The sequence below is a fragment of the Centrocercus urophasianus genome, unplaced genomic scaffold (genome assembly GCF_019232065.1).
Source record: "Centrocercus urophasianus isolate 14NV4802_14NV808 unplaced genomic scaffold, USGS_Curo_1.0 seq_7, whole genome shotgun sequence".
In the NCBI taxonomy this organism is placed as follows: domain Eukaryota; kingdom Metazoa; phylum Chordata; class Aves; order Galliformes; family Phasianidae; genus Centrocercus; species Centrocercus urophasianus.
This window is the reverse complement of record NW_024885310.1, coordinates 3270327-3297737: the sequence shown is the minus strand read 5'-3', so window position 1 is coordinate 3297737 and position 27411 is coordinate 3270327. Positions and strand designations below refer to the sequence as shown.

Below are 27411 nucleotides of genomic sequence, written 5' to 3'. Positions count from 1 at the left end.
CAGGCTGACAGCTAAATAAGTAGGGTTTTAAAAATGACCTTTCTTGTACGGTGTATTTTATAGTATCTTATGAATTGTGTTGTTGCCATTCTGAATTGGCTGAGGAGCCAGTGACATCAGGACTATGTTGCAGGGAAGTAGCAGTGTTACCTTTTTCTTCCCCAGTTTTTCATTTTTCACAGCTTTCCAGTTGTAAAATTAAAAAAAAAAAAAGTAAAATAAGTAAAATTCTAAATTGAATTTATCTTAATGTTCTTGAAATGCTGCTTTTGTTTTGAGATGCTTGTTTTTACTTTGAGGTTTTGGGCAGATGCTAGCTTTTACTTCTCTTGCTTCTGAATTCACAGCATGCCTTTTTTTTTTTTTTTCTCTTTAAGACTGTAATCTGAAATCAGTCCTTTCTTTTAGTGCATGACAGTATAAGCTTGAATGTAAACAGAGATAAGATCTGCAGTCTACGACCAACCAGCAAAAACAAATAGTGTAGGCCATGAGAAAACAGCCACTGTCAATTTGGTAAAGGGCATGGAAAAAAGAAACCAGAGACGCTGCCTGTGTTTGTGGGTATACATGCAGAAGGAGGGGATAACCATCCTTTCTTCTCTTAGTTCCCTTTTTTTGTTCTTTATTTAAATATCAGTGTCTTTCATAATCATTACAAGGAAAAATGTCCCAGTAACATTTTTCCACGTTCGTTTTACCCTTTCCCAGGCAATGCAATTTAATCATCTAATCATGTCTTCTAAATCGATATTCAAATCCCCCTCGGTCGGTCTCTCTGAGTTCTGTGGCCATATTGGACACCTATCCTTGCTGTGCTTTAGCACTGCCTGATCGTGATTCAGTCTTGCCAGTTCCCTTCAGGGGTGGTAAAGCCATCTGTTCCTGTGGACTTTCTCAGAGCAGGGTTCCAAGATCAAATTTTATTTAACGCAATATGTCCGCTGTTGAGGATGGCTTTTTCAGCTCTTCCTTAATGCAGTTTGTTACCAGACATGGTGGTGAGTAGAATTTAAATAATCTTTACTTTGTTCCTTTGGCACATACAGGCTGGGATTCTGTAGGATCCTGTAAAAACACTGGTATTCTGTCTCTTCTGTTGTTTTTTTTTTTTTTTTTTTTTTAAGATATGAATTGTAGGTTGTATCTTCTATTCTTTGACCAGTGTGGAGAAATACCTGATTTAATCATACTTTCTTTTTTCATGCCTATTTTTGCAGAAGAACTGGGGTAGTTTTGACTGATGGTTAATACAGATACTAAGGCTGAGAAGTATTTTATTGATTGAAAGTATTACTGTCTGGGATGGGGTGCAGTAGTTCACCCTAATTGTCTTTGCACAGCTACTACTTCCTTTTCTCATTCTTTTCTTCCCTTGGTAGCTAGTGGCTGCTTTTATGGCCCCTTGCCTTCAGAAGAGGGCAAGCAGAAGGCTGTCAGGGATGGTAGCATCATGACTGCCATGGGGTAGTGATGGTGAATTGGCTTTCCTCTGGTAAACTGCAAGATCTATCGTGCCAGTGCATGGAGTCGTCTGCTCCCCAGACCAGAGTTAGCCCAATTAGTATCTCCTTCATACACTGGAGCTGTTTATCAGATTAATTCTGAAGTATTTGAACACATGAGCCTTGGTTTAAGCAGACAACACAGAAAGCAGGAGACTCATCCCATAAACAAAAACTTTTTTTTTTTTTAAGGACACAACTTTTCATTCTCAGACGAAATTGCCTGTGAAATTTATATGTATTTTTAGAGATAGCCCAGATTCAGGAAGCGACAGAACAAGGGAAATTTTTTTTTTCTTTTTTTTTTTTAAGAGCTCATTCTTTTTCTGTGCACAAATCAGCGGATTTTTTTTATCAGCCTGACTTTCTTCTGGAGTGAAAATGCTCAGTGGCAGCTGGACAGGATCCTGAGAGGGACCACTTGGTTTTAAATGTGTAATTTTGATGTGTTCTCCAAAGTAAGTTTGAGGGTTAAAATCAGCCTTACCTATCTTTGGAATTGTTTTTTGATGGTTTTTTAGCATTCTGCAAATAGTCTTTGTACTTCAGAAAGAATGCACATTTATGGGACAAATTAACTCAGTTAAATGCAGCAAGAACATTTTACATGTTACATATTTGTCCCAGAATTGTCCAGAAATATGAGTGGTTCTTGTCTTCCCAGTAGGAATGCATTTTTGAAAGTTAAGTTTTGCTTGAATTATTTAATCTCTCTGTTGGGAAAATCCATCTTTCAGTGGCTGCTTTGCCCTGAATGCGTTGTCATTTCTGCTTTTTGCTTGCAGAGGCAGCAAGGAAAGCACAGCCATGGCTTCAGGCTGGGCACACAGCACTTGGCTGCCAGGGCTGCAAGCCTCTTGCAAATGCCACTTTCCAAAAGAAACAAGTAAAATCAATGAGAACCTTCCCAGTAGGCAACTTGAAAGCCGAAGGGAATGTGATTTCATTATTCTGAGAAGAATAAATTGGGGGGCGGGGGGTGGAATTTTGCCCATAAAACTTTCATTTGTGTTTTTTTTTTTTTTTGCTTTGTTTTCATCTGGAATAAATTACTTCTGCCTCCTTTGGAAACAAGAGATTTTTTTCATGGAAGAAGTTTTGCTTTCTGTATGGCCTTGCTTTTCTCCCTTTTCATGTTTTCTGTTTATTTATATTCACTTCTGCATTGTCTGTCAAAGGAATTTCTGAGGGTGTTCAGACAGGGGAAGAAAGGTTAGCCAAGTTCGATACTAATCATGTTTTAAGTATGTGTAATGGAGATCTTATCAGAAAAATTGTGTTGTTGGACATTTGTATTGCAATCTACACACTTTTACCTCTAGCTTATTTAATTAAAGAAGTGAAGCAGTAGTGGAAAATTGTATATTCAAGTGAAAATTTTGTTCTTAACATATGACACACTCTGGAAATTTTTTTTTCTCCCACTCGTTTTCACAGCCAGTACAAGGCTTTGACTATGCCAAGCAACATCTAGGTCAGCAGGGGGCCGAAGATGAAGTTTTACCAGTAACTCAGGAGACTGTCGTACTTCCACTTCCAGTCAGAGATGCTCCTTCCTCCCAGGAGAGAGAAATCACTCAGGATGGGAGCACCATTAAAACAGCCCAATCCAATGAAACAAGGAAAAGGTATGGAGTTGTGTGTTTTTGAAGGGTGAATGGGGTACGTGTTGCATGGCTTAGGGAAAATTGAAGGGTTTGGTACCCACGCACCATGTGTGGCAGATGATTCCTCCATGATATATACTTGGCATAACATTAGTCTGTACTGGATGTGTAAGTTTGCTGCAAAATGAAAGGTAAGCCAAAGTGAAGAGTCTTCACAGATTGTATATGAGCAGAGGAGTTAAATGAGAAGTGCCTGTCTTGTGCTTGCTGGCCTTGTGCAAGAGGAAAACCTAAAATAAACATTGACTCTGGAGGATGAACACCAGTCATTCTTCAAATAAAGCAAACGATGAGATTTCTGTGACTGTAAATTGCTTTAGAACTGCTGGCAGACTGCATCAGTCCATCAGTTGGAGAGCAAATACTGAGCATCCATGAATTTACATCATCAAAGCAGGATCTCTGGATTCAGAGTATCTGTAGCAGGACTGAACTTTAGAGTGTGTAAGAACAGACTAGGTGACATCAGTTTCTAAAGTTTCTCAGGTTTACAGTCTTTTCAAAGTAAGTCTTCCGGGCTGAATGCATGTTAGAAGCTCTCCCTCCAGGAACCCAACTAGTCCTTGCTCTACTCCACTGTGTGGTCAATGGCACCTCTGCCTGAACTTTGAAGTCTTCCTTTATGGTGGAATCCTCAAGAATCTGTTCTTCGCTGCCTTTCCCAGTAGGAACTTTTATGTAAGGTCTACCCTGTATCGTCCCCAGTGAAACTGAATGAAAGATCACCATTATACTGGCTGCTGTGTTATCACAGATAAACCTTTGCAGAAAATTTTCTTTAAAATGTTTGTTCAACTTCTCCAGAGCCATTCTGACACAGGTAAACCTGCCCTATAATAGTCTTTAAAAAAAAAAAAAAGTGATTAAGAACCTTAACTCAGTCCTTGGAATGGGTATAGAAATCCCCCCTCTACTTAATCTGCCCGTTTTTTAAGCAAATGTGGATTAGCAATCTTGACTTAGGAATTCACTAGGAAAGTTGCTCTCTTTAAAGAAGCGTACAAAAACCTGTGATGCTTCTGTGTGCCCTTCTTGGCAATGGTTCTTCAGAGTTACTGTTACCTCCTTCTGAGTGATTACTTGAGTAAGTGAGAACATGTAGAATGGCAATCTCTTTTCATTCTTGAATTGTGTCTGGGGATGGAACTTAATGATTTCTTAAGATGAAGAAATATTTCTTGACCTTTATGTATTTGCTCTTTCATCCTGGTTACTTTGCAGTCTGGAAAGGTCAATTTAAATCAAACTGCTGTGAAGTGGCTGGTAACTGATCAGAATATCTTCTCAAGTTATCACGAAGGAAACTTCTCTGATAATAAGTACAATGATTGCTTTAAAAAGATGAATATTTACCTTAGTGGGAGCGGAAATAATTGTGCAAGCTATCTATACTTGTTTCTTTTCCTCGTTCCCAAGTAGATCAACTTTTCTTCAGCTATTGATCTGTCCCTGGAATGATTTATACACTGGGACTCTTCATTAGCAGGGGCAGGGAGATATACAGGGGAGAAATTCTTTTCAAGAATATTTATTCTCAGTAGAACTTCAAGAAAATCCTCAAGCTGAGCTGATGTAGAGTGTGTGCTGAGTTCTCCTGAAGTCACAGAGCTGGGGAGAGCTGGTGTCAAACGTCTTTCCGCTCAGGCTGTCCTTGAAAGAGAGTCCCCAGGAATTAGTTCCTCATACTTGTCCCATCCCATTCTGATTACAGTAAATGCTCTTACATGGATAGGGCAGTCAGAAGAAGAGGTAAACGAATGTTTCATACTGGCAGTATAGCATGGCAGTAATGGGTTGATCTTCATGGTATTTTTATTTTGATACCTTTTTCTGGGTATAAAGCTATTTCGACAGCAGTAGAATTGTTTGGATTTCTCTCTCTAAATGTAAGTCCTTGTGACTAGTTTTTTCCTTACATGCAACCTGTTTAAATTCTCCTTTTACCAGTCATGATGATCTGAAGTGTTTAACTGTAGGTGGGTGCGTATGTAACTATGCAGGTCTCATAGATGGCAAGTTTCACCTCTAGGAACAATTTGACATCATGCATCAATTTGGAATAGCACCAAAGATGATATTTTCTACCTTGGCCTGCGTTTCTTGAGTTGTGCATTAAGACTGAGTCATCTGCCCACCTCCAAAAGAAGAGTACTTGAGCTGAGAGCTTGATCCCGAGCACCCAGAGCAGAGCGTGTTCTCAGGGTTGCTCTTTGCTGAGAGCCAGCACTGATGGGGGCTGCTGTGCCCTCCCTCCTCAGCCTGTCTGGGGCAGTTCTAGTGCAAGGAGATACAATGCCTGCAAACAAAAGAACATTTTCTTAGGAGTTTCAGCAGATAATGGAGCTGGTTAAACTGTGCTCAGTGCAAAGAGGTAAAAAGAAGATAAGGGAATTAGTGGATTTTGCATTGTGGCTGAGAAAATAGTTGTGTGCTGATGCAAGCGAAGTAATGAAGAAATTATTTTAGCTGCATTTATAACAGCAAGAGTCTTGTTCGTTTTAGCTGTATAATGACACAGAATTAATGACAAGGATTTCTGTCCTCTGCAATGCCACTTCTGTCATTGTGAGGGTTGTGCATGAGAGGTGCCTGCTTTTGGTGTGGCTTAAGATGCCTATCAGCCCTGAACTAATTGAGGAGCAGTGCTCTCCTGCCATCAGTCTGTTCCTGTTTTTCCTCTGTTTGTGCATGCTATTTATATTCAATACCGTTTTGGTACAAAATCAGACCTGAAAACTCAGTGGTGCAAACTGTGTAGATGAAATAACCTTGAAACAAGGTTTGTGAAAAACTTACAGCCTCTCTTGTTGCTATGGTTACTTGCAGTCGGTCCCCGAGCCAGAACGGCTCCATCATCAGCAACGAGTCGGGAAAGCCCAGCTCCAGCCGGAGCTCCCCGCAGAAAGTCGTGGCACCGCAGAAAGTGACAAAAGACGAAGGCAGGAAAAGAAACGGTGAGAAGTGTTTGCTGGTGAGAGCTGCTTGCAGCCGCCTGTCGTGGTGCCCACTGCTGTGCTGGATGTGACACAGCCATCCTCCTGTGCCTTTAGCTGTCCTTCAGGTGTTTTCTTTCGGCAGCTGTTTTGCTGCTGACAGTTATTTCTTGCTCTCACACGCAGCAGGGTGCTGCTTACTTTACGCATGGGCCGCTGCAAGTTTTGATTGTTTATTTTTCCATTTGTTTTTAAACCAGCAAGCTGCTGTACACGCAATGATGCCTAGTAGGTGGAATGGGTTTACAGCTTTTTTTTTTTTCCTGTATAAGCTGTTCATTTCCGTTACTGCTCTGATACCAATTAATTAAATAGGTAAAAATAAATTGGAAAAGTGTGAGATGTTCAGAGCTTTACCTTCCCATCTCTAATCCTCCACATCATAGATTTTTGTTACCAGCACTTAATGACAGCGTTTCCTGATGCTCTTAGAACACTGTGCTGGATGTGTTTTGTGAGTCCTTGGTTGGCAGTGGTGATCTGTGACTTGATGTATCAGGAACATTGGCTGAGAGCTGGGTCCAATCCTCCCTTTCTTCCTTGCTTTTCTTTTGTTAATCTCTCTATTTTTTTCTGAGTTACAACTTCTGTAGCTATATTCTCCATGCGAATAGAAAACACTGTGTTTGAACCAATTGATCACTTCCCCTTAAAGGGAAGGAATTAAATTGGATTTGGCCTCATTAGGTTCTGTTAGTAACAGGAATTTGTAATTCTTCTTTGTTAGAAATATTTGTGTGGAAGTGAGGACTCAGATAAAGAATAAATCTTAGTATAGGTCTCCTTTCTCCAGTAAGTCACCTGAGCAGCTTCTGTGGAGTGTTCTAATGGCAGTCCTGGTGTGACATTGTGCCATCATTGCATCTTCATCATACAAAAGTGCCATGCAAAGAAGTACTCTGCTGCCTTAGCAGAAGCGCAGTGCACTATAGTGACAGCTACACAGCACCAGAGATGGCCTTTGTTCTGTACAGCAAAATCGTTCTGCTTTTTGTGAGTGACCTCGTTTCTTTCTATTCGTGTATCACAGAGCACTGCATCTTTGGGGAACAATATAATTGGTGTAAATATAGTATTCTCTTTTTCAATCAGCTTCACTGAGATTCATGCAGGTTTACACACAAGGAAGTTGTTCATTTTCCTTTGTTAATGTGTCTTTCTTGCAGTGCTTTTTCATAATAGACATGTGACTGTATTCCAGTCCTGTAACAACAGGTATTCTTACTGATCTATCTAAAAGAGAATTGTTCCTTCATAATCAAGATAAAAAATTTAATTGCCTTAACTTTTAAGGACCATAAATCTGTAGGTTTTTCGATTATATTTTTTAAAAAAATTTTTTTTTTACTATTTCAAATTTGTCTTTTTTACAAGACAATGACATTTATGGTTTCCTGAGTTAAAAGCTGAAATTTTTAATTTATTTTTATATTTAATTAATTAATTTATTTATTTATTATTTTTTATTTAATTTATATTTAATTTATTTTTTTTTCTAGCTTCCAGGAAGCTAATATTAAAAAAAAAAAAAGGATCAGGTAATGTTTACAATTGTTGGCAAAGTAATTTAGTTCGTGGTATTCTTTGTTTTGCTTTGTTAGATTTAAAATCTTCCAAGAAAATTGTTAAGAGTATCCAGTTTCTTGTTCAAAAACTGACTAACACCTAACATCCTGGGCTGTACTGCATTTCTATCTAGAACATACACTTTTTTTTAAAGAAACCTTTCCACGTATACATGGCAATCCTGACCCTTTGTTTCAAATCTTAATTTCATTTTAGCTTCAAATTTATTGGGTAACAATAACTATGTACTTTTCAATTTCTGCTGGAAAACTAGTAACTGCTTTCTTTCCTTGATTATTTTACCTTCTCTCTTCTGGAGAAAAAAAAAAGATATGAAAAAGATATGAACTCTGATGGTTTTTTTTTTTTTTTTTTAATGTGGTTAAGGTCTTCCTTGTTTGGAGCAGCAAAAGAGATGAATGATTTCTAGCACCATAGGGAAACCTCCATACTCCATTTATTCTGGGGATCCTTGCCACTTGTTCCTACCGCATCTGCATGCTGGCAGCAAGATCTGGAACTTCAATGGCAAATGAAAGAGAAGGATTTACCTGTTTAGAAAGTAGTAGTGCAACGTATATACAAGATGGGAGAAATATAAGCTCTTGCCATCTAGTTATTCTGGCTTTGAAGGAACCCGTGCATGAAATACCTTGTGTGCAGAGCTATCCTTCTGCTAGAGAGCCCAGCTACTTCTGGAGGGACTTCATTTCTGTGGCCCTAGAATGGGTCACCTGGTGGTTTCCAGGAGAAAGTATGGAGAGGGATTGACATGGTTTCCTGGGAAAGAGATGGGAACTTTCTAGCTGGAAGCATAACTGTTTAAGAGAGTTCCCCAAAACAGAAGGAAGATTAGGTCATGGAAAAGGAAATAGCCTTACCAGAATTGCAGAACCAGCCTCACGTTTATTCTCATATGCATGTGCAGATGTTTCTGACTTTTGAGTTGTCACACCAAATGCCTCTTGAAGTAGAAATGAAAAACAACAACAACAACAACAAAAAAAAAAAAATAAAAAAAAATCAAGGCACCTTTACTTTTTGTCACTGAGCTATGCTTTATTTCCCAGTGCTATGATTTCAAATGCTGTTGTCATCTCTGGCTTTTTGTTCTTTTTGGAAGGAAATATCTATATCTGGTGTGATTAGCATCAGTAGAATATCTTGGCTGTTTTTCCTTCCAGTTTAAGAAGCTGTTTTTGTCTCAGCTGTTTGTCTAAACCTGCTCTAGCCTGATTGTAGGCTGCCACCTCTAATACACATGTCAGCAAGAGAAGCTGCATATTTTCTTTGAAAAGCAGAATCCTAAAACTGGAATGAATCCCTTGATGGTCACATGTTTGATGTGGGGACTCCATGTTGGAATGGCTCATTAGTTGCCATAGTTACAGACCAATTTTAGATTCTATTTCTTGCTGACATTTAGTTGCATGGAAAAATGACAGCACTGGATGTTACCTCAGTACATGAACTCTGTATGGTTTGTATCAAAATTGACTCCAAATGCTTTGTGTTGGGGCTGAGAGGGAAGAATGTAAAATCCCACAGTAGGCTGACAGGCTTGGCTTAAGCACCTGGTGGTCTGGAGGATGAGGAGAACTCTTTGGCTGAGCCTTGGTTCTGAAGAAAACCAGAACAAATTACCTCTTTATATTACAATAGTGATACATTTTGGTAAGATAATTCCTTTTTCTGTGTTTTTATTGCAAATTAATGTTTTAACAGAAAGTTTTCTGTCTGGAAGGTAATGGGTTGGGCTTCCTTTGTCTTTGGACAGTTAGACTGAAATCCTGTTTTAAGCAATGCTCAACTGCACATGATCGAGGACTATGAAGTGAATTAATTGGTCAACAGTATTACTGTGAGTTTCTGACATTTTCTGAGGCACATTCAAAAGAGAGCATGGAAGAGAACAACAGAACGTCAGCACTTTCAGCTGCTGTTTTACCAGGGCCCAATGTTCAGCAAATGGCTGAATCCACATATGCTTGAAGAATTGCAGCAGCCTCTAGTAAAATCTTTCCTTTCTCTAGTTCCTCACAAGATAAATCCAGCAGAAGTTACACAGGCCATTTTTTTTTTTTTTTTTTTTTTCTAGAGACTTTGAGTGCTTCACCTTGCAACCTTGCTTTTGGCATCTTTGGGTGGGTGTGAAACCTTGTTTGTTTTGGGGGGAGAGAGGGGGAAAGAATGAAAAGTATGTTAAGGAGATGGAAGGATATCGTTTTCCTGCAGTTCTTGATGAAACACATGGCTCTGTACCTCTTGAGTTGAGAAGTCTTGTAGCTGAGTCCAGGTTTGTACTAGAAACTCATCAGCTTAAAAAGGCACAGATGACATGAATATTTCACAAGGAGTCAAACTTCCTTGTGTAAGAAACCTTCCATTCCTGACCCTAGGAATGCTACCTGGAACAATTCTCATCTTCCAAGCAATTTGGATGCTGTTTTTAAAAACAGATCTAACTTTTCAGAAGTAGTTCAGTCAAAGACCTCACTCCTTCTTAAGATACCAGAAGCTTTTCATATGACTGCATAATTTTCTCTGTCCAGGCAGAAGCTTTTTACATTTTTAATTTATTTTCCATCTAGTCTTTGTAGTTCATCTGATTGAGATCTCCGAAAATCAGGTGTCGGTAAGAACAAAGTCTTGGGAGGAAAGCTTGGCTGTATTATTAACTTAGCTAAAATCAAAGTGTTTTTTGGATGTAACCACACAGAGCTATGATACACTGCTTCCTTTATTCTACAGAAGTGTGGGCCACATTTTTCACGCTGTCTGATGTGGCTCAGTGATACAGCCAGCCTTTCAGAATTTCTGAGCAGTTGTCTGCAGTGACTCAAATTGAAATGAAATATGTTAACAAGCAATTGAGTGCAGTCGCAGTGATGTAGCAGTGTGCTTTGACAGACTGCTACAGGGGTACCTTTTGAGGGACTGACATATTCTGGGAAACATCCTGTGCTGGGTGGGATACAATATCAGAATGGAAAGGGCTTCATCTTGCCAGTTTTTGGTCCTTTAATGTTGGCTTTCTAATGTAAAGTAACCAAGCTCTCTGGTGACTCTAGAGGGTCACAGCTGATTGGGATGTATCTATCTCCTTTGGAGGTTCTTGTCTTTCTATTTTCAGAATGATAGCAGCCAAGGCAACTGCACTAGAGCATATGCACTGGTTTGAAGTGAAATGATTCCCTTTCGCAATGTCTCTGCCTCTGAAAGGCTGACAAATCAGAGTGCTTGGAAGAATTTGTCATGCCGATAGAAGAATCTGTTCTTTTCATCCTTTGTTGCCTTATCGTGAGGCATCTGCTTCATTTACATAAATGTTTTTGGGGTCTTTACCTAACTCTTCATCCCCTCTCAGTAAACGCCTAGACTTCTCTGGAATCATTTCTTGACATTCAATCATGGGAGGAGGTAAGAATTAACAAACTTCACTTGTACAGCTGAAATTCTTCATTTTGGCAACAGATACTATTCTCCCTGAGCCTCTAGAAAGTTTCATGCGTTGATTCTTGTTGAAACTCCCCATAGATTTTTGGGTTCTGTGGCATATTTCCCCATATTTTTTCCATTCCTTTTGCTGGCTTTTGTTTGTTTCAATTACAGAGCATGCTATGACCCTGGTAGCACCCTACTAGTGACACAAACCCTTTGTTTCTTCAGATGTAGCCAATACTATTTCTTGCTGCTTTCTGTGCTTGTTTTTTGGGGGGCAAGAAAAATAGCCTTCCTGTGCTGCTAATGAATGTGCCTGTTGTAACAAACCTCTGAATGAACTGGGACAGGCAGGTGGCTGTGCAATTAAACATTTCTTAAATTAAGTTTGCCTTCCCTATGGATGAACTTTATTTTGCCACTTAATTGAATCTGACAGCATTTTTCATCCAAGGAACGATGTTCAGAGTGTGTAGGTGCTCATGCCATCAGATTCAGTGGCAGTCTGAATGGTTATGCTCTTTTACTAAAAGCCAGCACTGAAGAAAGCAAATCCATGGCTTTGTTGTCCATGTGGAAAATTATTTCTGCAGAGCTTTAAAGCTTGTAGAGCATCACTTTATTGAAGAATGGTCTTCTGATGTAAGTGCGCATGCCTTCCCTATCTGACTTATTTCTATTGTCATCAACATTGTCAGTTGTTTTAGTTATTAAGCATGCTTATGATGGTGCTATAGAAATGCCAGCCAAGTAATGAGTCTGGATTCTGTACAAACATTATGAAATACACACTGTGGAAGAATTTGAAGTTGAAATAAATGGGACAAATTTGTTTAGAGGTGGAAATCCTTGTTGTTGATTATAGGTCAAAATAGATTCATAGAAGCTCAACAATGCAAGCAGGGAATAGAAGAGTAGACATCCTGTGTGACTGTGGGACTGCAATACCTAAAACATATGGCCTGGTGTTTAGAAGACTTTCCACATCAGAAAATTAACATCCAGGAGAAATTATTGAGCTTTATTATTCTTAGTCTACAAGGGGTGGGTTTGTTTGTTTGTTTTTCCTCAAAGTTTAATATTTATGGTGTTTATGAAAGGCTTAGAATCGTACTGTCTGACTGCTGGGGAAGTGTTGGAAATGAGGTGTACGTGTGTGCAAAAATGTACTGTTATACTGCAATGTCTTAGAGAGAAGAATTTCAGTCCTGAATAGGTTCAGGACTAATTTAGGAAACGTGTCATATAAACTCCTCCAGCAGCGAACACTGCTTTACTGCTAAAATCTCTGGTTTCTATCATTTTGGAGACAGTCAGTTGACATGGAGAATGACTTTAAAAATTTCTAACTTTTTTCCCAAATAGTGAGATTTACTCTAAAATGAAAATTTCCCTGCTACTAATGTAATTTTCATGAAGTAGCCAGGGTTTCTGCTTGAAATACTCCAATGCAGACTTTTTCCTAATGAGGTAGCTTTTCAGATCTGTGACATCATTCTCTCTGTCAAATTTAAGGTCTTCATTGAATATACTCCATTTGTTTTCTTATTGTTTTATGTCCTTCCATTACTCCGAATTGATTGCATGTTGTACACATGGTCATGATCTTCACGTTTGCTTTATCCAAAGTAAATTTTAAGGCTTCTCTGAAAGACCTAAGAAAAGGCAGAGCATTCTGCCTGCTTGTGCAGATGTTTCCCAGCTGCTGATTTCCATGTTTCTCCTCTGAAGATGCCATTCTTTTTTCTGGGGATTTCAGAATCTGTGAAATTTTTGCTTCTGAGAAAGACAGGCAGTGCATCTTTGGGAATCTTAGTCTGACGCAGGCCATTTCTTTTTTTTCTTATATAAGTTAATAACACTAACAGCAGAATATCCTACATGAATTTTCAAACATGCAGAGCTATCCTCTCAGATGCTCCTCCACCACTGGAGCACCAGTGGTACAAGTGGGTAGCACCACCTGCTGGCATTGCCTTCTGAAAGCTATGTAGAATTGCCCTGAAAGGTAAGGCTAGAATGTCTTAAGCAGCGTTTATCTAGCAAATCTTGTATACTAACAGCTAGTGGTGTGTAGATAAACTTCCAGTCATGGCCAAAAACCCAGGGCCACAGTGATCCTCACTGCAATTCCTCAACATGACTAAATGATTGCTTTGGATAAATCTTAATGTACTTCAGTCAAAGAAAGATAAAGTAGGGTAATTCAGTCTCAATGAATCACGTGGCATGAAATATCTAGCACAAGATGTTTCAAAGAAGGTGCATTACTATTAAGTAGGTGATTAAATAGGTGGTTTTTTTTCCACTTTGTTCCACTGAACTTTTGAGTCTTGCAATATATGCATGCACACAGTACAAGCAAGAGTTGGAGGAGCAGTGAAGCCTTATAAATGCTTGTGTGCATCTGTTTAAGAAAAGAAATCAAAAGCATTGCTTTAATTACGTATTGCTAAATATAATAAGCAAGTTTGCTAATTATAATAAGCAAGGGAGCAAGAACACCTGTGTGGTTTCCTAAAATTTCCTGTGACCATCCAGCTCACCTAGCTGAAGCATTGAGAGGGCTGGAATTACCCTGGCAGGAGTGCACATCAGGAGCAAACACTGAAGGACTTCCACTTCTCTGTGAGCTTCCTTTTTGATTCGTTGAAGTTAGGGGTGGCTGTGGTTCAGTCCTGTCAAACTTGCTGTGAAATTCTCTCTGAAGGAGACAGATAGGAGCAAGTATTGAAATTCCCAGTGCGTTTGCTTATGGTTCACTGCCAATCTGAACTGCAGCAACACGCTGGTAACTGTGGATCTTGGGCTCTTTATTGCTCTTCAGTGAAAAAAGGGCAATTGAAAAAATACTTTTATATCGTAAATACCATTTAATGAACAAATGCTAAGCTAAGGTGGAATTCCAATTCCACTTCCAATTTCTAGTTCCACTTACTTATTATTTCCTTGCAAATGACGCTATGCTAGATGCAGGAGCTGTACTCAGAAATGAGAAGGCTGACCCTTGTGCCTTCTGCATTCATTCACCACATCAGAAAGGGTTGCCATACGTTATTAAGGATTCTCTACCTTAATTTTTTTTTTTTAATGTATCTTAGGACTGGAGGAGCTCTGATTAGGTAAACATGCAGGCTTCTGATCCTGAAATGAGGTCTGAGGAGGCAACCCATAAATTGGTAGCTAGCCATGCTCTGTGGGTGCCTGATCACAGCTGGTCCTTGGCAAGCCGAGTCCTTGTGAAACATTGGGGTGCAACCAGCTGCACTTCTTGATGCTTTCTGTGTGAAGTAAGATATGCAGAAAATGTTTGAAGAGAGTCAGATTTCATAAGTTGATGCTTAACCACCTTTTTTGCTATGCCTGGTTCAGGCAAACACAGAGGCAGTAGCAAAGGAGAAGTGATTACACAACTTCTTGGTACGTGAACCACAGGTGGGATGCTATCCAAGCTCACTTGAATTGTTGGGAGAGACCACCTTTGCTCATGCAGGATATAATTAAGATAGCCATCACCTCTTTTAGGCCCTGACACCAATGAGGTAGCTCATTAGGGTAGCATGGAAGCTTCTGTAGTGAATTACAGGGGGAAAAAAAAGCCAAACCAGAACTGCATCAGGCAGCTTCTGTGATAACTGAGCGTATTTGAAATACCCAGAGGGAAGAATGTGTGCTTTCCTTTTATAATCATTGTGATGTAAATGCTTTCCTATTGAGGTGCTGCCTGTGATAGGCACTTAGCTCTTTGTTCATCAGATTTTGCTTCTATGAGATCCTGAAGCATGGCCGTCAGTGGGAGCCTGGCTATTTAATTCCAGCGAGTCAGGCTTGTGGTGTGCTCACTTCTGCAAGCATTCAGATTCGGACTTTGAACAACCCTGGGATGGACGGGGGATTTGAGGCAGGCTAAAGACTCTCTATCGTATTTGGACAGTTCTGTGAAGCTAGAAGGACAGTATTTAATGATACAGTGATGTCACCCATATAGTTCTCAAAAGATTAAGTAGTGTCAGCTCCAGTCTATGCTGAATGCACAGAAGGATAATAAGCTTACTCACTGGGTTCATATTTTATTACCACTGTCAAATCTTTTTTTTTTTTTTTTTTAACAAAAATCATTGACTGTCTTAACTGTTGAGCTTATACAAGTCCATTGTAATTTTTGCAGTGATTAAATATTAAAACAGAGTGTAATTTCAGAGGAAATAAATTTAGAGCAGACCACTTTGTTCTTTAGCAGAGGATCTCTGCTCCTGTCACTTAAGATAGGGAGCAAACATTCTTCCCTTCAATAGCACAATTATTCAAAAATGTTTGCAAGAATCCCTTTGTAGAATTTGTGCTTGTGTTTTAGAGTCAATCTTTTATTCCAAAAGGAAGATAAAGTTAGGTTTAAGATTCAACAGCTGACAAAGTAGCGCAGCTTCACAAATGAAATTTGGAGTTGAAGGAGCCTGATTGTATGTGAAAGTTACATAAAAATAAAGGTGTTTCACTGTGGCATTTAAGTTTGAAGATTTCCAAATCTCCTATCTCTCAACAAATTCTGATGCCTTACCTTTACAGCCATTGGAGGTACTTCTTTGTGAAGTGAAAAAGAGTACTTGGATGCTCTTAGTTTCTTAAGCATGTCTTAACATGCAACATTTGTGTTTTCATTTTAACAGATGTTATTTTTTAAATTAATACCTTTCGCTAAAGTCAGTAGATTTTGAGAACATCATGTTTTTACACTGTAAGACACTGAAAAATAAATGTCTGTTTAGATCAGGAATAGCTACAGACCCTTAGCACATGGCAGCTTCTTTGATGTGGGTGTAACGTCTTTTCCATGTGAAATGTAAGAAAAGGTACTTTTGAGTTTAGTTGCCTTTTTCATAGCATTTTCTTTGCTATTCTTCTTGTTTTCTTTTCAGCTTATTAGTGCATATTGGAAATCAACTTTTTTGGGGGAATGCTATATTATTCTTGGAATGCTGAATGCCATCTATAATCTAATGGGATTTTTTTTCAGTGTGAAAGTCTCCTAGACCTGCTCTTGAAGTGTTCTAAGCATATTATTAATTCTAAGCATGCACTCATTGAATTTTACCTTTAAAATGCAGTAAAAGTATCTCTTTATGCTGAATGTTTGATGTGCTTTAGTACCCATCAGTGATGAAGAGGAAGGAGGCATTCTCTTTGATAACATTGCCAAATCTGCCATTGACCCCTTTGACACCTCTTCTGGATCTGTACAGCTGATTGCTATCAAACCTGTGGCACTACCTGCTGTTCATGCTGCATCAGATAGAAGTCAGGAATCTGCCATCATTAATGGAGAGGTAAGGACCATCTGATAATGTCTGCAGCTATTTCCTTGGCTCTATCCAGAGGTGGCATCATCTTAAGCCTATTGGAGTTGGGGATTAGTAGGAACTTTTCTCTCTGATTCCGTATAAAGCTCCAGGTACCACTGTGGGCTCCAAGGTCAAAGAATTTAAATCTGTTTCCTTATTGCGTATGTGAATGTATGTGACCTTGGAAGAGGCAACTTTCTATGTTCTTAACTTAATATCTTTCCATTTTATCATATTCATTTTAAGAGAACAAGTAATAAGAGCAGAGAGATCAAGGTCTTTCTCCGTGTGAATTTTGTAGGTAAACTTGGAGACTGTAGATCTGGATCCCAATCTACCCTTTCTATACTGAGCAGTACTTCTCATTCAAAGTGAGAAGGCATAGAGCAGGACCATGGCTTTGCTCAGTCTGCATTCCAGCCTGTGCACAAAGGGCACAGCTGTTTCCTGGGAACAAGGTGGAATGGCAAAGATTGAGATGCTGACTAAAAACCATGCTTTGACTCCTATACTTGTGTATTGAGATTATGTAGGTCTTTTTTTGAGAAATACGTTCACAAAGGACTGAGGTTCATATGGGGGGGTTTAGAATTAGATGATCTTAAAGGTCTCTTCCAACCCAAACTATTCTATGATGCTACATAGAGTTCTTAAAGAGGATGTACAAGCCTGAGAGGTTTCTTGTTTGCAAACTTGCACTGCAACAGCTATTCAGAGATCAGCGTGAATCTCTCTGCTGCTGTTCTGTGTGCTGCCACCAGAAACGCAGTAACAGACGGTGTCATGGCTTTCCCATGTGGGCCTGGATTAAGCAGTGTGTCATGGTCTATTTCATGCTTGTATTTTAAGCCCTGATGTGCCATGCAATTTCTAAACGCAGGGAAAGGCTTATCTAGAATTCATCATTTATATAAGCCAACAGAATGATGTTCCTAGTTTCTATGCACTTTTCTGTACATACATATTTTGGAAATTGTGAGAGGAATGTAGAACTGCCTCTGAAATGAGCAAATCCCAAGCAAATTACTACCTTTCCCCTAACCAACAATGTGAAGCAGGAGATTATTATGATTTTTTTTAATACTTAGAAGTGTCCATAGGAATGTGACATGCACCAGGTCAGACAAGATACCTAGTTTATTTTAGGGTTTTATTTCTGGTAGGGTCCCAGAACAAATTTCTGAGATAACCGTACATGAGCCTATGATGACATCTCACCAAAATACTTCCCCAGCCATCAGCGATGAATTATTTGTGGTTTTCTTTAGCCAGAGGTGCTGGCTCAGTACTTCCTGGACCCTGCAGTAATTTTCATTAGTGACTTCTTCCCAGTGTCTCCAGAAGCAAGTACTGCTTTGGGTCACAGCAACTGACTAACATAATCAGTGTTTTTCTTCGGTGGGTGTATCTGAGTCACTGTTTAGATGGTACATAGATTTTAGGCTAAAATTATTTAACCATCTGCCAAACCATAAAAAATGCAGCAACTCTGTTCACTTGCAGTTCCTCGCTGCTTACAGATGGCACGGTGTGGTACAGAAAGCACTCTGTAAAATGACACATGAAGCGCATCAAACATGCTCTAAGAGTACTGTTTGGAAGCAGTCAGCCCAGCACAGTCCTCGAAACATCTTTTTGCCTTTTAGGTGAACAAGGCTTTGAAGCAGAAGTCCGATATAGAGCATTACCGCAACAAGCTGCGTTTGAAAGCCAAGAGGAAGGGGTACTATGATTTCCCACAGGTTGACAACAGCAAGGGGTTGACAGACAGAAAAAGGATGTATGAGAAAAACCAGAAAGAAATTGACCACATTTTGGATCCCGATCCAGATGTTTCATCTCCGTTTGCTGAGCCTAAGAACAGGTGAGAATTTTTATATGCAGCTCTTCCTCTGGGACAAAACTTGCTGTCCAGGGGTTTTGAGGAATTGGAAGGTCTGTTCTTAAGCAGGCAAATGTTTGCTGATTGATCCCTCCCACTTCATGAAGAAAATCGACATAGCCCGTGATTATTTATGAAGGCACGTAATCTGATAAAAATGGCGTGTGATTAAAAAGAAGTAAATTGAAAGGCAAAGAAAATATGGGAAGGGACTGTTCCAAGTTTTTCTGTCATTTTCCAAGTAAATGAAAAAAGCAGTATAATTTTTATTCGTAAATACGGAGAGTAGACTTAAGCCAGGAAGTTAGCATGTGAATTATTTTCCGAAGTTCAGTGATGTTATTATTTTGGTACTATCTTTATCCGAATGTAGCTATTGCTGTAGGCATAGGGGATTGCAGCCTCTACAGTGCCTGCATATTCAGTAAATCCTGCAGGAATATCCACAAGAATGTGCATGTGCCTTCCTGTGTCCTAAACAGAGAGAGAGTCAATTCAGGTGAATTACCTGTAACATGAAGCTAGCAGGTTATGTAACAATACTGTGGTTTGGTTAATGCTTTGTTGTCTTTTGAAAGTAACATAGCAATATTTGTCTCCTTGCTTTAAAAATGAGAGGGTGAGGTAAGTGCCAACTCTGCCTGCGTAGGCGGATGGACCTGCTCTGCTGCTGGATGCTCCTTGATACACAAGTTGACACATTCAAAGGAGGAGATGACACCAGTCCTAGCCAGTGTAGCCCAAGAGAGGGATGGCGTAGTATTCAGTTTCCTCCTTCTTAGGGGTGATGAAAATGCAAGAGGGGAAGACTTACTAAAGAGCGTGTGTGCCATTACACCTCTTATCACAAAGGCTCTGATTCTTGCTGTGAATGGGGACTAGCAGTAGTTGATCTATAAGAGGAAATTAAAGTACATTTGCTCTGGAAATGGTACTTTTGCCTTGAGGTATGGTCTTGGATCTCCTGGAAAGTTCAGTCCAAAGTTTTCCTGTGGAAAAACAGTGTTTTTAGATGAAAAAGACTGTAATGATAATTATAAAAGCAGTTTTGATCCAGAATGTGAGCAACAACTGCAATCAGGTGTACTTTCTTAGGCGTAGAGTCAAATGGCAGCCCTTGATGGACTGGTGACAGTGTTGCACGGTCCAATAGAGAATAAAGGTGGTGGCTTAACAAGGTGTTTTACATCCTTGCTGGAAGGCCTCAGGCATGAATTTCTTGTGCTGCTTTCTAGTGAGTAGGCAATAAGCTGCTTCAAAAGCAATGGAAAGTTAATACACTGAACCCTTAACATGCAGGAGTCCCGCTCTGTCTGCGGTCTGTCATGAGATGCAAATGAAAAAAATAAGTATTCTGATATGGCTGTGGTGCACATATAGTGAAGGACTTAGGCATTACTTTGGATGTTTATGCTGTGGCACCTGGGAAATGATTAAACTACTGCACATGAAGCTTTAATGCTAACCGTCTGCTCTTTGTTAAATATACAAATGCTTGCTTGCTCGTATGCCAATGTGCTGAAAGGTTTACAAACGCTTTTTTTTTCCCTGTGTGCTTTCTAATGTGCTGTGTAGATCTGTCATAGTCTATTTGAGATTGCAATTACTGGCATCATAGAAACTGCTTGAAGGCAGGTGCACTACTGTAGAGAAATGATTCCCTTCTGTGGCTGAACCGTAAGAGACTGGATTTACTTGTTGAATATATAGTCTGTATCTGTACGTAGTGAGAAATAGGAACCACTTATGGCACATTTCTCTATAAAGATGCTAAGCATTTTGAGAACGTTACAGATGTTGCAGATGTTTAAGAACTTCTTGCCAACAGATGTGTTCTGAAGTCTGTATTAAAACTGGATGTGCTAACGCACACATTGCAGCATTTTTGCCTTCAGTTTGCAAGTAAAAGTATGATGACTAAAACAACATACTTCTAGAGGAAAACCTTGAATAAAACTTGAAGGTAATGTGGCTTAAGTTACTGCTGAATGAATCAACACAATTGTGTTTCCGTAATGAAATAAAAACTCTTTTAAAGCTATCAAGATTAGGGTGAAATCGAAATACTGGATTCACAGTGTTTCCTGCTTTGTATAACTGTTTCGATGGCTATTGTTACAGCACATAAGCATCTATTTTAAAATGTTTTCTTTTAAATCATTAAGAAGTTAGTCAAAGATTTCAAAATTTCTAGGGAAAAGTCTGTTTTCCTTTTCTTTTTTCCCTCTTTTGTGTGTATTCCACTGGCTTAAATAATGTTATTCCAACATTTCCGAAATACAGTGGATAAGACAGGTGCAGCTGATTGCATTATTCAAGATCACTTCTGCAATTTGGTTTTGTTTGAAATGCTGTTGAAAAGTGATTTACAACAAATCGCCACTTAATAGTTTGATTTGTTCAAGAACAAACATTTTTTTGTGCTCTTGGTTCTTTTGAGTTTTCTGCATGTTAAAATTAATGTTATAAAATGTTTCAGTTGTGCTCCCAGGAGGCATTCGCTAACCCATTTGAATGCTAGTTGTTAGTGTTCATACCTCCTTTCTCATTAGTAAAGCTTTTATAAATGAGCTAATTGGCAGTCTCCAGGCAGTTTTTTTTAAAGATGTTTCTGATTATACCTCCTATTCTGAGTTTTTCCTTAATAGTTTGTAATCAGGTCAAGAATCTGCATATGTAAGAGAGTTGTGTACCTGAAACCCTTATAAGATATCACAACTGCATCAACCAAGTATTAATGTGCCTGTTATAAATCTTGTACAGAATTTGAGACCTTCAATGCAGGAACATAAAAATTGCCATATCTGATTTACTTAGTTTAATGAGAAATATAAAGCTTGGTTGCTGTTGAGTTTGATTTCTTTTTTTTGGCCTATGCTTTATCCCTCCTGATTTGTGTAAACGTCAGTCTCTCTGGGTCTTTTGTAACTCTCTTTCTGCCTGTTGACCTTAACCTCAAGACTTTTATCTCCAAGATGCCCCAGAGAATTTCTAAGAGCTGGTCACTAGAATCTCTGTAAATGTAGCAGTTTTTAATTTTTCTTTGTGAATCTATCCTGGTTTTGTTATAAGAAATATTGATGTAGCATCTTGCAAGCAGTTTCCTCCCACTCCTGTTTTCTCGTACACTTTGCTGGATGTTTGTTTCAATGGAACATTGTTCCACTTCTTTCTCACTGCTCACAATTTGTCACCGAAATCTCTGCCCCCCATCTGGGTGTGTGAAAGGTGTTACTTTTTTTAGGAACAGCACCTACTTAAATTTAAAAAATAAAGTCATACCAGCTAACACTGAAAGGGTTCTGATATCTTCTAGGGACGTATTTTAATTGATAAACTCTACCATATGGTGCCTGTATCTTAATTTTACTTTCTTTACTAGCAAGCAAAATTTCCAATCTCTCTAAATTACAGTTGATTTCTGGGAGTTCCATATACCTCCTATAATAAAGTGACATTTTCTTTATGATCTTTATGATGACAAAATAATTTTTGTTTGTTTATATTCTGTTAATTTTACTGTTTTGTTGTCTGATGTCTTATAGGCAACAGATGAAGAACTCCATATACAGAAGCCGGCAGTCTTTGAACAGTCCTAGCCCAGGAGAAACTGAGATGGATCTCCTAGTGACTCGAGAAAGACCCAGGCGTGGAATCCGTAACAGTGGATATGATGTAAGTGCATCAGGTGTATCCTGTGAAATTGGCTCAGCCAAGACTTAGTTCATTCCTGAAAATGGAAAACTGTTGATAAGCTCCAAGCCAGAGTGTCCTCGGGTGCTTGACCTTACAGGACGTTATGTGCACTCAGCATCCTGAAAGAGGCTCAGGATATTCTGAGCACAGACTGCTGAACATACTTTATACTTTACATCATTTTGTTGTCTGAAATAGAAACAAAATGCTCTCGGAACATTATTACAAAAATACTGATTTTTGAATTTAGATAGTTCTTTCAAGTATGCAACTGCTTGCAGGATACCAATATCTTTTCAATGTAATTAAAATCCTATTTTTTCTTTACCCCTTATGCTGCTCTCTTGATTCAGAAGAATGGACAACCAACTTCTAGGAATTGCACTGAAGTCCAGATGTCAGTGGTTTGTGGAAAACCCCTAGGAAATAGCCACATTCTTGTTCTCCTCTTACTATCTCAGAACTGGGAGAATTTTGAATATTTAAATGTTAAAACCAGGCAGAGTAGATTCTGCACTGGTTTATGGTCCAAGGAACTCACACAGCCAGCATAAGTTTAGGGTAGTTGTTTTGTGCAAGGTGAACATACACTGGGTCTAAGTTGACACAGCATGCACCCAAACTGAAGATGAAAAAAGCCCATACTCTTAAGGTAAAGTAGAGTTTTTCAGTCCATTACGTATACAGAAAGCTGTAGCACAGCCAACCCTGAAGATCGATTCCTGTAGAAGATCTAAGCATTTCTGGAAAATGAGAAAGTTAATCTGGTGATTGTTCATCCAACTTGGTTAATTGTTAACTGTCTGCTGGCAGGGATGTATTTTTAGCAAGGTGAATGAATTTATCAAGGTCGAGGAATGTGTTCAGGAAAGTTTATTTTACAGAATTAAGTGGGGCGGATAGTGATTTTGGAAGTCAGCTTTTGAGTTTCTGAAAATCATTTCCTGCATGTTGACACTTCCCATCAGATTGTATGAGTCAGGCTGTGCCGTGTAATTGGAATGACTGCCTCACTGCTTTCTGAGGCATAAGAATATATTGCACTAACTTGCAAAAAAAAATAAAAATAAAAAAGAGAGAAAATGAAAGAAATGCAAAGAACCACCCTGTTGCACTTAAAACAGCCTACATTTTGCAAAAAAAGAAAGGTTTTTGTGTTTGCCCTGCTTATGTGTTAACTTTCTTAATAGTTCATCATCAAGCTGGACTTTCCTCTGTATTCTGAAAATCAGGTGTTTCAAGAAGAGCCTGGAATTTTTTTATTCTACTAAAACGTAGTTTCTCATAGGTAAAATCTTTCTGAAATGAATGTTAAAAGCACTCTAGCAGCACACATGGCCCCCTGCCAATAGTGCAAAATGAGCATATCATATATGTATCCAAGTGTATGTTAGAAATACACTTGGATATGTTGTGTAAATTGCATAGAAAAGATTTTCAAGTAAAATTTTTAAAAGCCCTGCAAGTGGTATAATGAGCTCGTGCAGGCTCATGATCTCCTCAGCATAGTTACATTCTCTGACAACAGCATATCTCACACAAGATTCCCTTGCTTTTCTTTCTGCACTGTGGCAGAGGGAATTGTCCCTGGTGTAGTCTTTTTTTTTTTTTTTTTTTTTAACTCATAAGTTACATAAAATTCTCTTTGACCGATGTGCTGCAGATTCACTGCAGTGCACCTCTTCGAACAGTGGAAGTATTTTTGTCTGAAAGCAGAAAAATGCCATGGGAAAATGGAACAGGATGTTGAAATCTAGTTCTCCAGCCTCTGCTTGCAGCGTGGGCTGATCTCCCTCCCTCCTATTTGAGCTACCTTGGTGCTTTGCCAAGCTTTTGACAGGCTTGCTCTCCCAGGCACAAGCTGGCGCTTAAATCTGCGTTAATGCATGGAATCCATGTTGATCCCATCGTGGTGCTTCAAAACACCACTGTAAGTCTGAGCTCTGGAGATGGGTGTAAGTACTTCAGATGTTTAGAGCTGAGGTATTGGCCCAGAGGAATTATTTTATTGGATTAGTTTCTTCAGCTGTTAGGGCTATGTGGCGGTCCACTGAGAAGAGGTGTTAAAAAGCTCAGTAATGCTATAATGCGTTTATGAATTAGGGCTGCTTTGTATGCTGGACCTCGTGTCCTTTCTTTTTTACCTAATAACATCTTGTACAGTGTTTTGACATCTGCTTTGCTGTTTTAAAGGATCCACTCTTTTAACCTTCTCCTTCTACTACATGATTTAACATCAATTTCACCAACTTAGCATGGAAGTTGTGTTTGATAAGCCATTCCAAATGAGGAAATTCATGAAGCGGATACTCTGCGTTACCTTCAAGTCGTGAGATTTTTGAAGAGTAACAAATTGCTTTTTATTTTTTGAGCTGTTACCAGCCTGCCTAGGATACGTGGTGTTTTAGCTTCCCAGCCATGACAAATGGTGGTGGTTGCTTGTGGGGGTTTTTGTTTAGTTTTTAAATAACATAGATTGTTTCCCTAGAATCTTGAAGAAAGCTTGAGAACGGTTAGATCGACACGCACGACAAAATCACAATGGTTTTTGGGTGATCTGCCCAATTTTGCCCTGCTCTGTAAATAGGAAAATAAGAGCTCGAAAATCTCTCACTCCATGCTAATGTTTTATTTGATTTTTTTTTTATTTAATATTTTGTAAATAGTTTCCCTCAGATAAAGATATCTATTATTTCAGTCACAGTTGTCTAAAATATTTTATTCCCAATAATAGTAATGATCAGAATATAAGGTCAGTAATCACCTACCTGTCTGTACAGAATGTGTAGCTTTTTATGCACACTACTGTTTGGTATTCTCAGTATTCTCAGTGTTTAGTTTTATAGCACCTTTTTATCAATGGGTTATTGTTGAAGGATACCTATCTTCTAATTTTAATAAATCCAACCAGGGTTTGGGGATGGTCATCTTCACCTAAAACGCAAAGGAAACTTGAACATGTTTATTACTTCTGAGATCTTCAAAGACAATTATGAGTAGAGCAAATGCTGTAATGAAAGAGTCTAGAACCTTTGAGCTGCTAATGAGCTTTATGCTAGGGCAGAAAAAAAAAAAGGCATTTTTTTTGTGTAAAGGGAAGAAAATGACCTCATTATAAAAACCTAAGAATATGAAAAAGAATGTACTCATCTAACTTTATTGATACAGTTACAGTAATGCAAATGCTCAAAAAGCTTTGAATTGGTGTTCACATGAAGAAGTTCATGATACAGTGATTTCATGGTACTGTTGCAGCAGCAGAATCCTGCTAGAAATGGATAAACTCCACATCTGTACAGGGCTTGCTTTTCCTTCTTGGTGTGATTCTAATATTACATAATAAATGTGCCTGAATGGCTTTTAAATATGTCTAATGTCAATGTTAACATATAGTGGTGTCTATCTACAGTACTTACGTCTTTCAATTGATGAAAGAGAAAATAGCATAGAAAGTGCTATGAGGAAATAGAAATAAATTTTAAAACTTGAGCAGAAGTGTCACCGGTCTCCTCCCAAATCTTAGGGCCAGTTTTAAGTTGATAAGTCAAAGCTGGCTTAATGTCGACAATGACTAAAAATCTGTTATTCATATGATTTATTTTAAACATTATATTCTTCTACTGGACAGAATCAAGGAGAGTTGTAGTGGCTTCACCAAGGGGTTGTACCAGAAAGCCTGATTTATTTCAACACTGGGTACCAATAGGTCTCTTGTGGGATTCCTTTCGCTGATATTTTTACGGTTATAATGAAACAGAAGAAGCATGGCTATTAATCATCCAGTTGGACAGTACAATTCCAGAGGCTTTTCTTTGGTTGCAGTTATTATCCTAGAAGGGACCCTGGGAGTATCTCAATAGAGGGGCCGAGGCACTGGGGGTTGCCCAGTCTGGAAGAGAGGAGGCCAGGAGGCAACCTCCTTGCTCTCTGCAGCTCCCTGAGGAGGGGAAGCACAGGGGGAGGTTAGGAAATCTCAGGAGAACTCCTAAACCTTAGATCTTCTGCAACTTTAATGTATGTGAGTAAACAGAAGAACCTCAGTCCATGTAGCTGAAACAAGCAGTCCCTTGTATGCAGTCCTTCGTAGTAATGGTGCCATTTAGGGATCTGTACTCCTGGTACAGTTGTATCCCATTGATACTAACAACTAAGAAAAGAATTTAAACATTAATTCTCATTGTTTTTAAGTGAATCCTTAACAATTTAATATGCTACAAGAGCGTCTCTGATAGTTTTTGCTGCAAACAATGAAGGATGTGAAAGAGTCTTTGAATCCCTGGCTATTATCCTTGCCTGCATGATGTAATTTCTTTCAAATTCTTGTCATGTGTCTATACTGTAACAAGTCTTGACATTGCATACGTTAAATCAGTGTTCGAGAATGTTTTGTGTGAAGCGGCAGAAATGCTGTCTTGTAAAGCTTTTATGTGTACATACTTTTACTCCATCCAACAGACTGAGCCTGAAATTATAGAAGAAACAAATGTTGACCGTGTCACTGAACCTCGGAACTACACCAGGTCCCGTCAGGCCAAAGGCCACTCAGAGACCTCAACTTTAAGCTCTCAGCCCTCCATTGATGAGGTTCGACAACAGATGCATATGCTCTTGGAAGAGGCTTTCAGCCTGGCCTCTGCAGGTCACGGAGGACAGAGCAGGCAGGAGGCCTACAGCTCCGCACCACACTTGCCCTATTCAGAGGTGGTGACCAGCGCTCCTGGTACCATGACCCGACCTAGAGCGGGTGTGCAGTGGGTGCCCACATACAGACCAGAAATGTATCAGTACAGTCTACCAAGACCAGTAAGTGAAACTTCTCTTCAGTACGCTTTAATACCATAAAGATATTTCCATTCTAAGAACTTTTTTTTTCTTTTTAAGATGGAGTCCCATTTTCATGCTTAAAAACCGAGCATAAAGCCATGTTTACAGTAAATAAGTTTGTGTAGTGGGGCATGTTTCTCTGTCTTTACACATGCCCATATCTCGCATGAAGACTCTTAGAATCTGTTTTAGCAGCAAGGTGACCTTATTTATGTTTTGCTTGAAAGAATAGGCTGCACTAAGCTCTAGACTGTTCAACGGATAAAGAACTGGTCTGCATGTCTCCTATTGATTGAATGCATATTTGGAAGCAATGTTTTTTTTTTTTTTTTTTTTAAAAAAAACACCTGGGCATGAAACATCCAACGCTTCTGCACAAATTCCACCAGTGAGAAACATCAGCCCAAGCCAGGGAACCAAGCGCGATGCAAAATCTGCATGACCTGAAATGTGGGCTGCTATTGGCAGCCTTACAGTTATATCTGTTGGTGTGGGACT

General features: G+C 39.1%; 1 protein-coding gene across 1 annotated transcript in view; it reads left to right on the top strand.

Annotated features, from left to right (window-relative positions):
* Positions 1-27411, top strand: part of KIAA1549L (KIAA1549 like) — a 60094-nt gene that overhangs the window by 20685 nt on the left and 11998 nt on the right. The window contains exons 12-17 of the mRNA XM_042837216.1: positions 2943-3133; positions 5999-6126; positions 16318-16496; positions 18158-18375; positions 21939-22068; positions 26545-26892. Of these exons, the coding sequence (XP_042693150.1) occupies positions 2943-3133; positions 5999-6126; positions 16318-16496; positions 18158-18375; positions 21939-22068; positions 26545-26892 (1194 nt within the window). The remainder of the gene's footprint in view (positions 1-2942; positions 3134-5998; positions 6127-16317; positions 16497-18157; positions 18376-21938; positions 22069-26544; positions 26893-27411) is intronic.